Raw genomic sequence first — 16232 nt, 5'->3', positions numbered from 1 at the left:
ACCCTTAAACACGATTGGAAGCTAAGCTTATAAACCTTTAGTCTTGTTTAAAACCTAAACATGTAATCCTGAAAACATGTTAAACAACTAGGCTTATAATCGTGTAAACACGTCTTGTTACTAAGCATTATAATATAATATCATGACATATACCACCTAAAACATGTTTAAATACTAGATATGACAAGCGATCAACACATTTTGAACCTAAACACCTAAGGTGTTGCAAATCTAAACACCATTCTTACTTAAATATGAGTGTTTTAAACATGATAAAATATCTGTTGCATTGTCGTGTTTAGGCAAGTGTTTAGTTTCTAAACACTTTTTTTCTGTGTATCCGGAACTCCAGCAACTGTGAAATTGCCTCAAATCAGCATCAAGAAATTCAGCGGTGGACTAGAAAACTGGCAATGATTCTGGCCTCAGTTGAACGTTGCAGTCAACCAACAACTGGATTCAGCAGCTAAGTTGATATATTTACGTTCTTATTTAGAAGATCAAGCCGAAAAGGCTATTGATGGTATAGAACATTTTAATGTAGCTGCGAAAATTTTAGAAGAAAGATATGGTAGAACAGAAATGTTAACTAGTGCACGAATTAACGAGTTGTTAAAATTAAAACCAGTTCTTGATTCAACATTTGTCGAAGCATTGAGGCATTTGCACGATTCTTGCCAAATAGAAGTTAGAAATTTAGAAGTGTCGGTGCAACTCACAGTTCAAAATATGGAGTTATACGCGCATATTTTAGGGGGATTAATGCCATTGGATTTGTTAGAAGAGTTCGGGAAAGAGGATAAAGAAAGAGGTCTTGGACAGTAAATAATGTGTTGAAGTTTTTAAGAAAAACGGTAGAAAGAAACGAACAGGCTATGGCTATACATAGAACAGGAAAAATGCAAATAAAGCAGAGTCAACCCCAGAAAGATAAACCCAAACCACTAACACCCACCTAAAATCACTGGTGTCGGCCACGGCTCTAAGTATTCCCAGTACAAATACCAGATATCCTTACAATTGTGTTTTGTAATGAATCGCATCCCTATTATACCTGTATGGAAGTTCCCGCAAAAGAAAAAAAGAAATAGCAATACGCCGAAGCTATGTTTTTTGTGTTTGAGAAGTGATCATCAAGCAGGTCACTGCAAAACAAAGTTTAGACAATGTCAAAATTGTGGAAGATCACACAATAAAATTCTTTGCATGGATATGGATAGATATAATTACAATCAAATTAGACCGGGGTTAATAGGACTAATTGTTCGTGAACTAATCGAATAGGCCTACCGGACAACTTGCGCGGACGACTTGATACCGTAAAAGGTTATAATTAGCCTGGACGCGGCTGTGGTGTCTGACGTCAAGAAAGCGAACTTGGTTAACTAAACGTAAACAATTTTATTTGACTAATGGTAAAATTAAGTGAAGTACCCGGACGGCGACTTCAAAACCAACAACGTCCTTTGATATTAAGTTATCTGATTATATAGTTCGAACAAAAAATTAATTCTAAAAATGACAAACGATTCTAATAGACAAACTATAAAAAATAGGTTTACAAAATTGTTATGGTTTTTTATGTAACAGCATTTTTTCCGAACGGAACATTCTCCCGGCCTTGATACGTTAGTAGCAAACTTTCAGGGCTCATCTTCATGGTCGAACGGCAGAAGGCATAGCTTGACGATGGGTCGTTTGATTTCACCTTTGGTGGTCAAGTAAGGTAACAAGTGTAGCCCTCTTGTCCCGGAAAAATTTCGATAACTCTGGCCAAAGGCCAACTTCCGGGTGATGTAACGTCTTATTTGACCAAGACCATGTCACCAACTTCGATATTGCGTTGCGGTTTCATCCATTTGGATCGTTGTTGAAGTCTAGTTATGTACCCCCGAAGCCAGCGTTTATGGACATCCTGCTTTAGCTTCTGGAGTAGCTGCCATCGGTTAAGTCGGTTCATAGGTAGATAAGATAAGTCAGCTTGAAGAGATTCTCCAATTAGGAAGTGGCCTGGAGTGAGAACATTAAGATCGGTGGGATCCAATGAAAGCGGGGTTAATGGTCTGGAATTTAGGCAACCCTCTATCTGTGTGACTACGGTTGAGAACTCTTCTTAGGTCAGTCTTGTGTTACCAATGACTCGATGTAGGTGGTATTTCACCGACTTGACGCCGGCCTCCCATAGGCCGCCAAACTGTGGGGCTCCGGCAGGGTTAAAATGCCATGTTATGCCCTGTGAGGAAAGATGATCTGCGACAGCTGCATTCTGTGGATTTGACTGAATTAATTTCATAAATTCTTTTAGTTCTTTGGTGGCCCCAACGAAGGTCGTTCCACAGTCGCTGTATATATCGCTAGGCTTTCCACGTCTCGAAGTGAATCGGCGCAATGCTGCCAGAAAGGCTTCGGTGGTTTGCGATGAGACAATTTCAAGATGTAGTGCCTTCGTCACGAAGCATACAAAGAGGGATAAGTAAGCCTTGTAGGATGTCTTGCTTCTCGGAGTGATTGGACGAAGATAGAAGGGTCCTGCGTATTCAACGCCAGTTCTCGCAAATGCTCGGCAGTATTGAACTCGAGCCCTTGGTAGATCACCCATCATCTGGTTAGCTGTGGCGGCACGATATCTAGTGCAGACAACACATTTCCGAATTTGGTGTCTTACTGCATCTCTTCCTCGAAGGATCCAATACTTTAATGATAGGATACTTTCAACCATCTGCGTCCCCGCATGCAGGGTTTAGGTATGGGCCTCTTGAATGACCATCTCCGTAAATTTGTGATGTCTCGGTATCAGAATTGGACGCCTTGTGGCTGTATCGAGATCTGCGTGCTTAAGTCTTCCTCCTACACGGAGGACCCCGATGGAATTCAAGACAGGATGTAGACATAGTAGTTTGCTTCGCTTCGGCAACGGATGACCCTGGCGTAAGGACTCTATCTCTTCCGGAAACATGTAGGCTTGGACTATCTTTACTAATGTGAGCAATGCATTCTCTAATTCCATACTTGTCAAGGGACCAGAATGTATTACGGCTTTGAAGTTGGGGTCTTGTCTCTTTCGGGAATTGTGCAGGCCATTATGTTTGAACCGACGTATCCATGCTGTTATGCGTCGTAGTCGCAGAAGCGTAGAGAACCGTGTAAAGATGTCGTTATCAACAATTATTCTTGTGGTCATAATGACGATTTTTTCTTCTTCTTCGATGGCTGTGGCATTCGTCTTGGGATCCGAAATGGATGGAGTTGGCCAGGGCTCCCGACTGGATAGCCATAGAGGTCCCTTTCACCAGAGTTTATGGTTTTGTAGCTCAGGCACTGATACCACTCTGGAGGCTGCATCAGCTGGATTCTCAAGTCCGGGAACATGATGCCAGTGTGATATCGGAATTATCTCTTAAATTCTTGAAACACGGTTTGCGACAAACGTTTTGCATCGACGTGGACAAGAGGAAAGCCAACATAATTCGATCGTCGAATCTGTCCAAGCTTTAACTTGATTGAAGTTCGGGTTTAAGGACTCTTGAACGGTTTCCATGAGATCCGCAATGAGCAATGCACCACAGAGCTCCATCCTCGGGACTGATATCGCTTTATTTGCCGGAGCCACTCTTGTCTTTGCTGTGAGTAATGAGATGTGAACATTTCCAGCTTGATCGACCGATCTCAGATATACCACTCCAGCGTATGCTTTCTCGGATGCATCCGAAAATCCGTGAAGGTCGAGGACGGATATCTCAGGTAAAGAATGCATCCATCGGTCTATTCGAAGATCTTGAATGTGTATAATGGAATTCTTGAAATCCGCCCATAATGTTTGAACTCCTACGGAAGTTTCTGCATCCCAATCGATTTTCTCCTTCCATACATCCTGCATCAGGATTTTCGTTCGGATAATGATGGGGGAAAGCCAACCCATGGGACCGAAGATCTTCGATATTTCGGAAAGTATAGTCCTCTTCGTAAGAGGTGACTGACAGGGCGCAGGTTGTACTTTGAACTGGAACTGATCTTTCCTCGTATCCCAATAAAGTCCGAGTGTCTTGACAAGAGCATCGTCATCCATCGCTAATATGTTCTTGGAATCTTGTAACTCAGGCGGTACTTCTGTTTAACAATCAGGGTCGTTTGAGGTAAACTTGCTGAGACGGAAACCGGCACCATCGCGCGGTTTGTCCTCCACTCATTACATCGTCCATGTAAAAATCCCTTTTGACAATCGCAGCTCCCAACGAATGTTCATGCAACCCCGTTTCGCCCAACTCCTGCAATACTCGAGTTGCCAAGAAAGGTGCCGAGGTTGTTTCATAGGTTACGGTGTTCAATCGGAATTCTTGGACAGGAGCTTTGGGTGTCGACCGCCACTGTATGCATTGCAGATTTCGTTGCTCTGGGGCTACTAGTATTTGGCGAAACATATTCATGATGTCAGCGACAAAGGCCATTCGATGTATTCTGAACCGCATGACAATGGCGTATAGCGAATCTTGGACCACTAGACCCACGAGTTGTGCATCGTTGAAGGAGAATCCAGAGGTGGTCTTAGACGATGCATCGAAGACCACTCGGAATTTACAGGTTTGGTTCCAATCTTTCATTACATAGTGATGAGGAATATAGACTCTTGAAGACTTCTTTTGGTTCTCTGGTAAGATCTTCGACATATGTCCCAACTCTTCGTATTGTTCCATGAATCCTTCGTATAAGGCTTTCAACTCCGGGCGTGCGTCGATCTTCCTTTCAATTTGGTAGAATCTTCTCAGGGCTATTTCGCGCGAAGATCCAAGGGGAATCGGTGGCTCTTTCATTGGTATGCGTACCACGAATCTTCCGGCTGGATCTCGGTAATGGGACTTTAGAAAATCCTCCTCGCAAGCTTTCTCTTCCGGTGTCATGGTTTGTTTCTTTGGTATCTGCTCTATCGTTCAAAATTGATTCAGGATTTCTTCAAGTGCGCGTGTATGATGAAGGTGTACCCTAGGTTGTTCAATGCTCGTCGGCCCGGAAACCAGCCATCCTAGCTTGGAATTGATCGCAATTGGAGAAAAGGCATCCTTGGTTCGTTTCCCATTTAAAAGGAGTTTGAAAAATACGTCAGCACCCAACAGCACATCAATGTCGCCAGGGATGTTAAACTCGGGATCCGCTAGTCGCAGCTTCCGGAGATGAGGCCAGTTGCTTGTATCATATTTCCGTAAAGGCAGCTGACATGTGATTTTCTTCAATACATAAGCGTTGACGCAAAACCTTTCTGAAGTTCTGTCCTCGAAGAATGGTTTGAAGTGAACCTAAGTAAGTCCTCTAGCTCTATCGAGTTGCGTCGCACCTAGTCCTACTACTTCCGTCTGGACTTTCTTTCGTACGGGGCCCAGTCTCGCCTTGCACGCTTCGGAGATGCAAGATACGGTCGATCCGCCATCCAATAGAGCTCGAACTTGAAGGGCTGTCTCCTGTGCAGTTTTTACTTTGATTACAGCGGTAGCTAGTATGGAATCATCCCTTGCACAGGCGACGTCCTGGACATGAAAATTCTGCGCCTGGCTGGGTTTTTGTCTATCGGAATCTTTAGTATTGGATGGTTGACTACTTGAATCTGGTTTCTCATTTTCCACGTGAAGAAGGGAGTGATGTTTTTTATCGCAGGTCTTGCAGTATTTTTCCAGTGGACATTCTTTCACTCTATGTCCCGTCCGAAGGCAGTTGAAACAAAGGTTCGATTGCTGTACTAATGATCGCCTTTCGTGGACCTTCATAGCGGACAGTCTTGGGCATCGGAAATTGAAATTATTGGCGGAACAGATCGTATATTTACCATCTGAGTACGATGCTCCAGTTCTTCACTGGGTTCCTCGTGACGTAAGGATTGCGACCGGATGATGACGCCGCCAAGGAGCGCGCTCTTTGTTTAATAAATTCCAGCAGATCGCTTCACTTTGTTATCTCTGTGTTCTTGAGACTACGTTCCCATTGCTCCTTAGAGGATGGATCTAACTTCTGGGTTAGAAGGAACACCAGAACCGCATCCCATTTATCCGCTATCGAAAGAGTGTCGAGAGCTCTGGTACATTCCATCGCCGCATCCACGATCGATCGTAAGGCATTTGAGTTGCTTGTTGGTATCATGGGAAGCGAGAAGAATCGTTTCATAATGGCAAAGTAGAGTTCTCTGTTGTTTTCGAACCTCTTGATGACCGTATCCCAAGCAATGGTGTAATTGTCATCGGAAATAGTGAGTGATTTGATTAGATTTACGGCGTTTCCGGTTAAATTTGACTTGAGATAGGTAAATTTCTTGGCATCTGATAATTATTGATTGTTAAGGATGGCAGTGAGGTATATGTCCAGGAATGATATCCAATTATGTATTTCTCCCGCGAACGTTGGGAGGTTGATTTTCGGTAACTTGATCTCCGAATGCGACTATACAGACAACTGACGTGTTGAGATTGGAACCATAGTGGCTAGCATAGACTTAAGTGCGCATTTCGAATTCGTATACAACGTGAATAAGTCATCCCATTTCTGTTCATGCAGGCCAGCATTTTCAGCGTCCAACGAGACCACCTTGACATGCGCCTCATTTATGACTTGCCACGACTTGTCTACTTCTTCCAGAAAAAATTCCAATTGCTGTTGATTAAGAGGAGTCTTGGCATGTGTTTGAACTCTGTTGCTGATGTTGTTCAGACCCAATTCGCCTTTATTCCGTTCTGCAGTGGCTTTCTCCAGAGCGGTTACAGGCATTGTGAACGTCCGCAGTGGTGATTAACCCAACGACCAGCTTTCCACGTAATTAAGCCGACTCTGACGATCCGGCTCGACGGACCATAAATGTTCTTGAACTAGTCGAATAGGCCTGCCGGACAATTTGCTCGGACGACTTGATACGGTAAAAGGTTATAATTAGCCTGGACGCGGCTGTGGTGTCTGACGACAAGAAATCGAACTTGGTTAACTAAACATAACAATTTTATTTGACTAATGGTAAAACTAAGCGAAGTACCCGAACGGCGACTTCAAAAGCAACAACGTACTTTGATATTAAGTTATCTTATTAAATAGTTCGAACAAAAAATTAATTCTAAAAATGTAGACTAATAAACAAACGATAAAAAATAGGTTTACAAAATTGTTATGGTTTTTTATGTAACAGCATTTTTTCCGAACGGAACAATAGATTCACTCCTAACCAATATAACAGAAATGGAATGACTAAAATAAATTATCATTTTCCATTTCATCTAGTTTAGTTTAAGTCTACATATAGACAAGAACTGAGCTCATAATAGCAGTCACATCGTACCGTACTTAACAGGTGGACAAAACATTTCTGTGAATAGTTCTCGATGCACTACATTTCACTGTGCTAAAATTATTACCCGTAATCCTTACTTCATTAAATGTAATTCACCAATAATTGTAATAGTGCGACACAAACAATAAACTTGAGTGATTATCTTGAAGCCCTTAAAATGCAATACTTACTTCGATAAATATCTTTTCTTAATTTTAGTTATATTATTTTTATTTTTATTTTTTTTATTTTATACAGTAATATTTATAGTTTTACAAAGGGAAATTGCGTATTCCACCACCAAATTAAGTTGAGAACTTGTATTTTGGTGGTACTTTAGTTACAGGTTATTTAATTGGAGTTTAAAGTTAGAGCATTGATGAAGAGGGTTTTTTGTTTCTTGATTTAACATTTTAACAGAGATCTTTGTTTAGTTTGAAGTATGTTGTCAATTTATTTTTAAAATCAGTTAGGGATTGTATTTCTTTCAGTGTTTTTGGAAGATTATTATATAGTGAGTTACCTAGTATAATCGCATTTTTTTGAGTGATCGTTTTATTATATTTTGGGATAGCCTTATTCATTTCGGAAGTAAATCGGGTTTCATATCTATTTACAATACGGTCATTATTTTCGATATTATATTTAAAGTAGTTCAGCAAAACAGCTTTATGAAAGAGTTTTTTGAGTGTTAGAACACCCAGTTCTCTATAGATTTGATTTGTTGGGTAGTACATTGGTCTTTTTAAACATTTTTTGACAGCTCTGTTTTGGATTATGCTAATGGAACTAAGGTTTGTGTCGTAGGCACTTCCCCAGCAAGTTATTCCATAAGTTAAAAACGACTGGAATAAACTAAAATAAACAGATCTAATTGTTTTTTTGTCCAGTATATTTGAGAATTGACTTATGCTAAAGAGATTTGACCGCAGTTTTTTTTTTAGATAAGATATGTGATCTTTCCATTTTAGGTGTTTATCCACTATAATTCCCAAGTACTTCACATACTCAGCTTTATTAATTTTTTGACATGTACATCCCTGGTCAGTATCCATGCAATTTTGCCTATCGTGTAAATATAGATTATCTAATTGGGTTTCACCCGCTTTGGTAACCGAAATGGTTAAGTAGTTTGTTTTTTTTTGCGTTTAGACTAAGAAGGTTAACATCTAACCAGTTTTTTGTCTGCAGAAGACCAATATTTGCTTTTTCGAACACCTCTTCCCATGTATTAGCAAGGTAAATTAGCATTGTGTCGTCTGCGAAAGCAATTGTTTGGTCTGAGTAGTTTTGCTCCAATAAGTCATTCATGTAAATTGAAAACAGTGTTGGTCCAAGGATGGAGCCTTGGGGGACTCCATAAGTGTATATTTCAGGATTACTTTTAGATTGGTTAATTTTCACCCTCGCAGTTCTATGAAATAAATAGCTATTAAACCATTCTAAGGGAAGACCATGGATGCCAATATTTTTTAATTTTCTAATTAATCTATCATGGCTAACCGTATCAAATGCTTTCGCGAGATCGAGAAATATGGCAATTATTTTTTATTACCATCCAAACTTTTTACAACAGTAGTATTAAAAGAGTGAAGAGCTCCTTCCGTGGATAAGCCTGTTCGAAAGCCATATTGGTTTCTGGAGAGAATGTCAAATTTATTAAGGAATTTGTCTAGTTGAGCCTTTAGGCTTTTTTCAATAATTTTCGATAGTGTGGTCAGTACAGAAATCGGTCTATAGTTGGAAATTTCAGTGTGATCCCCATTTTTAAAAATTGGGGTTATCAGTGCGGTTTTACACATTTCGGGAAATAGTCCATTGGAGAAACTTAGATTAACAATATGGACTAACGGTTTTGTAATATGTATACAGATTTTTTTAAACATAAGAGAGCTATGACCATCAGTACCGCACGATTTGGTTGATTTTAAAGAGTGTATATATTGAAGAACATCTGAACCGTTAACAGGGCGTAAGGCAAATGAATTGCCATTTTTAGGGCCCCGCTTTAGTTGTTTAATTTGTTTTTCTAGGAGTTCTAAATCTTTTGATTGAATTATATTATTAGCCAAATGTGGGCCAATATTCGAAAAGTATTTATTAAATTCATTGGGGATTTCAGTAGCTCTATTTCCGGTATTGTAAATAGATTCCCCGATTTTTATGGCTTCTACCCCCTGATTATCATTTTTGTTAGGATTTCTAATTTCATTTATGATTGCCCACAGTTTTGCAGCATCATTCCCCGCATTTTTTACCTTGTTCGCATAATAGAAATTTTTACTGCGTTTTATAAGGGTATTAAGTTTGTATCGATAAGTGTTATAATTATGTTTTAAGTCAGTATTAATTGGTTCTTTTAATAGCTTTTTTCTTAATTTGTCTCTAGTCTCTATGCTCGTTATTATTCCCTTAGTTATCCAAGGAGTTCGTCGTCTTATAGCTTTAGATTCTGGGATTTTAACTGAGAGGTCACTATTTACTTTATAAGGTCTTTTAGCAAGGTCAATGTAAAAGTTTAAGTTCTGGGTAAATTCTGCATAGGCGTCGTTCGCATCCATTGCCCTGTAGACGGAGAGCCAGTTTTCAAACGAGAGTAAGAAGTTGAGTTTTTTATAGTTGACTTTAGGTGCATGATTTGTTATTGACTTGTTTTGATCGTGATATAACTGTAACTTGTTGAATTCTGCAATTATTGGAAAATGATCGGTAATTGACGTGTCCAATATATATGAGGTTGTTGATATTCTTGAGGAAGGGTTCGATTTTAGAAAAATGTGATCAATGCAGGATTTCCCAGACTCCGTGGATCTCGTTGGGTTATTTATTAGACTTAGAAATTGGTTGGATGCGAGGATGCTGAGATATTCATTTGCTTGGTTATTGATGGCATTTCCAAGGATGTCTATATTAATATCTCCTATAATTATTACGTTAGGTTCGGTCGAGTATGTTGAAATTTTGTTTTCGAGGTTTTCTAAAAATTTGAGTACATCCGAGTTTGGGGATCGGTAAATGCATAAGAGTTTGAACTTTATATCGTTAATACAAAAATTAAAGGTTAAACAGTTAGAGTCATGTATCACAGTTTCTTGGTATTCAAATTTTATCTTGTTAGAAAGAAACACTACTATTCCGTCCGCGCGGATGTTTATTTTTTTGGTGTTAGTTATTTTGTAACCAGGAAGGTTAAAATGCAGAATTTCCAGGTCTTTAAGCCAGCATTCTGAGAGTACAATGATATCAAATTCTTTTTTTAAGGATTTTAATAATATTGTAAGCGCATCGAAATTTTTATTGAGGCTTCTGATATTCAAATGAAAGATACTAAAAGTATTCTCGGTACAGTCCTTGTTAAAGTTGTTAATTGATACTTTTTTAATGTTATTATTCATATATAGTGAATTAATTTCTAAATGCTAGAGTTTCTATTAAGGTTTAAGGAGGCTCAAGGTTCGTTGACTTTTTATATTAATTGCTTGGTCCCCTTCTTTTTTACGAAGAAAGATTTTTCCGTCAGCAACCCAATAGAATTTAAAATTATTTTGTGCGGCATATTGTTTGACTTCGTAAAGAAGCTTCCTGTTTGTGGGTGTTAGGTGTTCATTCACAAAAATCTTCTTTTTTCGAAGGTCTTGTGAATGTCAGATGCTTGTAGGCCTTGATTTTTAATTTTTTTAAATGCTGTTAGATAAGCGGATTTTGTTTTTTCATTGCTGAATCTAATAATTATAGGCCTAGGCCTAGTAGGGTTTTTAGCCCATTTTGGATAACGGGATATGTCTACTAAGTCCTTCTTGGTAATGGTCGCCCCAATATTTTCGGATAGCAGATTAATAATCTCAGCAAGATTTTCATTTGGAGTTTCCTTGAATCCCGTAACCTCAAGATCACAATTTAGTTGTTGTTGTTGAAGATTAGCTAGGCCTAGTTCTAAATCAATGACTTTGTCTTCTAATTCTTTATTTTTACTTTTTAAGTCGTGGTTATCTTTCATTATATCTACTAAGAGGTCTGATTGCTTTCCCAATTCTTTTTGAAAGTCGTCAATTTTACTAGAGCAGAAGTCAACTGCCTGTTCAAAATCTGCTAGCTTGTCTTCAATACTATCCAATTTATTTAATTTACTAAGGATTTGACTTATCTGGTTTGAAATCAATCCGAGGCTTAGTTGTTGGTCTTCTTCTCTCGGTTGGGTCTTCTTGCATGTTGAGCATTTCCAGGTAGTTCTCTTGGCTCCAAGTTTTCGTAAGTTGTCCTCTGTCTTAAGAGAGGTACATTATTGGAAAAATATTTTTGAAAAGGTTGCCTTATATTTCGGTAAAACGGGTAAACGGTAGATGCATGACTAACATTAGAAAACCATTTGTTTGCACGCAATAGAGAGGAATATTCCCAGATTAATCAAGCCCGAAGAATAATTTGTTTGGAACATACTGTAGAGAATAGCGAGAACAAAAGCTATTAGTACTTAATGTAACGTAAATGTCAGAGCAAAAATATCGATGATGCTACATAATTACATGCGCGAATACGTTTATTGTAGCGTTATGCTCATAATAAACGGCTTTATGTTTAAACTAAACCCTTAGTCGATATTAGTAGCGAAAGGAGAGCAGTAAGCAGTTGAAATTCAACCGCACTTCTGCGCCTTAAATTTCATGTAAAATATAGTATTAAAATAACATCCTCAAACGCGTAGAGTAGTCAAGTAGACTCGGTTTTCATATTGTAACTCTTACGAAAAAAACATGAATTTCTTCATGATTGCTTTAACTCTTTGTGCTGTAGCTGTACCTCTTCAGGAGACCACGGCTGAGAGTCATGAAAGGTTTGTGCCTCAAATGGTTTAAGTTTTTATTGATAACTACTCGTCATTATTTCGTCACAACTGCATGTATTTTAAGATATTGCATGAAACGAAACTCATTAAATTCGCTCCAACATAAATGTTAGCTAAACAATCGATTCCTGAAGCATTTTTAATAGGATCAATGCCTGTTTCACAGCATAATTTCTATGGAAATAATTTTGGTGAAAAAAAGCTGTTCCAGATGTTCAATTATGCGTTACATTTAGACCATTCAAGCACTCAGGGCAATAATCATTACTTTTATAGAGGCATAAAAACCCTAAAATTGGCACCATACCTAAACCCTTTTCACCACTTAAAATTATTCACTAGTTTACTTAAGCTTCTTTTCAACTTTATGATTGGGGCAGTTTTTTGTTGGTTGGTCGGCGATTTGAATGTGAAAGTACGGATTTTCCAACTTATTTTTTATATGGCTATGGGAATAACATCTCCTTCCTATTAAACAGTCATTATTTTACGGAACCAAATTTTATTTGACCAAAGATGCTGTATGTATAGATATCTTCACTAGCCGGGTGTATTCTACAAATACTTTGAGGATAAATGTTCATTATTTTCTTGCAAAATTAGTTTTATAGAGTTAAGGACAAACAGTATTCGGTTAGGTGAGTCTAAAGTGAGAACACTGACAGTAAAATATTACATAAGAAAGCTAATAATCGATAAAATTGCGCTTATTCCAATTTCTAAAACTAATTTTAATTTTAAAAGGCTACTATACTGGATTAGACCCCCTTTAATCTGAATTCCCTTCGAAAAATGCGTTTCCGCCTAGGTTTAAAAATTTACAGTTTGTTTTACGAATTTAAAAATTTACAGTTTGTTTAACGAATTTTTACTCCCCCTTGCTCTTTGCTACCATACATTATCATAGCAAATCCGTTGTCTTGGCAACGGAAACAAATTTCCCCCTGTTTCGCTTCTCTGGGGTAGGTTTAGAGAAAGTAGACTAAAGGCCGGTTTTCACTAACCAAAGTTTCAAGGAACCAGGAACCGTAAATAAAGTTACGCACAATGTTTAGGAAAATAACTAAAAAAAGGGGCAAACAGTTTACATTGAAACTTGTTACTCCATAGTTACTATTCATGTTGAATATGCACCCATTTATTTTGTTAAACTTTATTCGCTTTGTAAAAACATTCAGTTTTATTGTAGAAATGACGATTTACCCAAACTTCTTCAATAAATTCTTCGGGTCTGTACATTTTTTTGACATTTAACTTATTCAATTAAAATATTTGGCGTTGAAAATATCTGACCAAAACTACGCCTATGATGTTACGCATTCGTCTTTTCCTATTGGACACCGCTCTTCTCTCCGAAATATTTGCGGAAAAATCGACAAAAAATTCTGCGCTAGAAAACGCGAAACTCTGCGGAAGGTTACCTCTGAAATATCAGCGGGGCGCACGGATTTTCCCGAGTTTTGGGTCGGTGAAAAACCAGCCTTACGGGAACAACACTGGCCCCTATCATGTACGGCTACCTCTATCGTCGGAGCAACGATGTGTTTCCCGAACCGTTGGAAAAAAAATTTAAACGGGTAAACAAAAATCTTCTAAAGAGTTCCAAACGACTTATTCCGGAAACCTATGTAGCCCTTGGGATCATTATCTAAAAGAGCTATTTCCAACGACTTTCTTGGAATTTACTAAAGAATACTTGAGATAAACTGTCAAAGAATGCCTTGAGATTATTTTACATAGAATTCTAGGAGAGCGGTAGCTCTCTTAGATAAGACTTCATACTGCTCTTAAGCGTATAGGTATCGTTCCTTTCAACCGAATTCCCAATGGACCGAAATCCCATTCGACCGAAATCTCATTCGACCGAATATCCCGCAATGATTTTAGATTTCCAGCCCAATGGCTATATTCCCGATGGACCGAAATCCCAATCGTCCGAATATGCCCCTAAAAATACATAAATATAACTTGAAACACTGTAGCCGTCAGCGATTCGGTGGTGTAGTGGATGCGATGCTGGACTGCGAAGCGATTGGTTGTTGTTTCGAATCTCCGAAAGGTATGTTAATAATATTAAAAGTAAATGTTTCGTGATACTAATTAAAACGGTCACTTTCATTCCTTTCAAGGCAAGAGATATATAGAATTAATAAACAAATTGTGCTTAAAATGAAGTACAGTCTTAATGGTAGTTCCATCAATGTCTTTAAATTTTAAATTAAAATTTTAATATTTTGGTTTCGGGTTAGGTTAGGGTTAGCTTAGCTTAGGTTAGGTTAGGTTAGGTTAGCATAGGATAGGTTAGGTTAGGTTAGGTTAGGTTAGCTTAGGTTAGCTTAGGTTAGTTTAGGTTTGGTTTAGTTTGGTTCCAATAATTCGTTGACAGCTTTTCCAAATTATGCTCCTTTTAATTAGCTACCACTTTTTCCAAAATATTCTCCCTTTTAATAGCTACCACCTTTTCCGAAACATTCTCCTGTTAATTAGCTGCCACCTTTTCCAAAAGATTTTCCTATTAATTAGCTGCCACCTTTTTCAAAATATTCTCCTATTAATTAGCTGCAACCTTTTCCAAAACATTCTCCTACTAATTAGCTACCACCTTTTCCAAAACATTCTCCTATTAATTAGCTGCCACCTTTTCCAAAATATTCTCCTATTAATTAGCTGCAACTTTTTCCAAAACATTCTCCTACTAATTAGCTGCCACATTTTCCAAAATATTCTCCTTTTAATTAGCTACCACCTTTTCTAAAATATTCTCCTATTAATTAGCTGCCACCTTTTCCAAAAGATTTTCCTATTATTAGCTTCCACCTTTTCCAAAATATTCTCCTATTAATTAGCTGCCACCTTTTCTAAAATATTCTCCAATTAATTATCTGACATCTTTTCCAAAATATTTCTATTATTGCTAATAAATTGTTCGTGGTAAGAGGCGGGCTTTTAATACTCATATAAATAATCTTTTTACCTCCAAACAAGGTTGGGTTGGGTTAGGTTAGGTTAGGTTAGGTGAGGTTCGCCGTAATTAAAACGTAGTTAAAATAAGTGCAGTAATACATTTTCAACTCACATTTATTTTAACAATAATAAGTTGTGAAATTAAAAATATATTTAATGCAAAACCACACAGTATGTCTTCTTCCAGTTCAATAGAATTTCGGTCCAATGGGACTATAATAAAATCGCACCTTTGGCTACGTTCGGTCGAATGGGACCCAAAAAAAAACCCCTTCTGTCGAATGGGAATTCGGTTCAATGAGACCAAAGCAATGTATAAGGAGGGTTTTTTGTTTGGATGTAGTTTTTTTTGTATTGTACTAATTGATTCGAAACAATTCCACAGAACTAAAACTCGGGCCATCAATATGTGGTTAAAATTTCAAAAAGATCCACTCATTTGTTTATTTTACAAAAAATAAAGTTGCTAAGTGTGGTTTTCATTTCCATAAAATTAATCAGCCCTTTTGGTGAAAAAGCTAAATTTTCCCAGAGAAATAACATGGAGTTTTTCTCAAATTTAGCCATTTTGTGGCCACCCTTTTAAAATGAATTATTCGTTTGTTACGTTTGGGAACGGTTTTATATCAAAATATAAACCTTTTTCTAGGACCATTTTTAAGGTTTTTGAGAAAAATTAAGTTTAAGTGCTAAATTTCATGTTTTTTTAATCATGCTTTGACTTACGTTGTTGCACCCTATATGTCATACTGTTGGACTTATGGCGTTTTACCGTGGATAAAGCCGAGAAGAAAGCCACTCTTGCACTTACACTGTTTTACCGCGGACTTTTATCTGATTTTACTCTCTTTCGTTGCAAAAACTAAATGATTTTACGTAATTAAACTAGATTAACGATTACAGGTAATTAAGCTAGATTAACGATTACAGGTAATTAAGCTAGATTAGCAATTACAAATAATTAAGCTAGATTAACGATTACAGGTAATGAAGCTAGATTAATGATTATAGGTTATAAAACTAGATTAACGATTACAGATAATAAAACTAGATTAACGATTACAGGTAATTAAGCTAGATTAACGATTACAGGAAATAAAACTAGATTAACGATTACAGGTAATTAAGCTA

At 37.7% G+C, this 16232-nt stretch overlaps 1 protein-coding gene across 1 annotated transcript; it reads right to left on the bottom strand.

Moving 5' to 3' along the window:
* Positions 1–1804: 1804 nt before the first annotated feature.
* On the bottom strand, positions 1805–4066 carry LOC149622684 (uncharacterized). The gene is made up of 4 exons (XM_089853586.1): positions 3429–4066; positions 2765–3263; positions 2134–2719; positions 1805–2010 (listed from the first exon to the last, which is right to left on the bottom strand). The coding sequence occupies exons 1-4, from the start codon at positions 4064–4066 to the stop codon at positions 1805–1807; spliced, it is 1929 nt and encodes a 642-aa protein (XP_089709712.1).
* Positions 4067–16232: the final 12166 nt, after the last annotated feature.

This window comes from Phalangium opilio, unplaced genomic scaffold (assembly GCF_054372755.1).
Source record: "Phalangium opilio isolate 3A_F unplaced genomic scaffold, DU_Popi_V2 ptg000194l_1, whole genome shotgun sequence".
Taxonomy (NCBI): Eukaryota; Metazoa; Arthropoda; class Arachnida; order Opiliones; family Phalangiidae; genus Phalangium; species Phalangium opilio.
The sequence above is the reverse complement of the archived record's forward strand: the minus strand, read 5'-3'. Positions and strand labels throughout refer to the sequence as shown.

Bases quoted from the DNA above. Each gene is read 5' to 3' on its own strand.
- LOC149622684 (XM_089853586.1), bottom strand. From the start codon at position 4,066: ATGGATGACGATGCTCTTGTCAAGACACTCGGACTTTATTGGGATACG. The intron at 3,264-3,428 runs GTTTGTCGCAAA...ATGGCTATCCAG, and splicing joins TGTCCACGTCGATGCAAAAC to TCGGGAGCCCTGGCCAACTC. The intron at 2,720-2,764 runs GTCATTCAAGAG...GCGGGGACGCAG, and splicing joins ATCACAAATTTACGGAGATG to ATGGTTGAAAGTATCCTATC.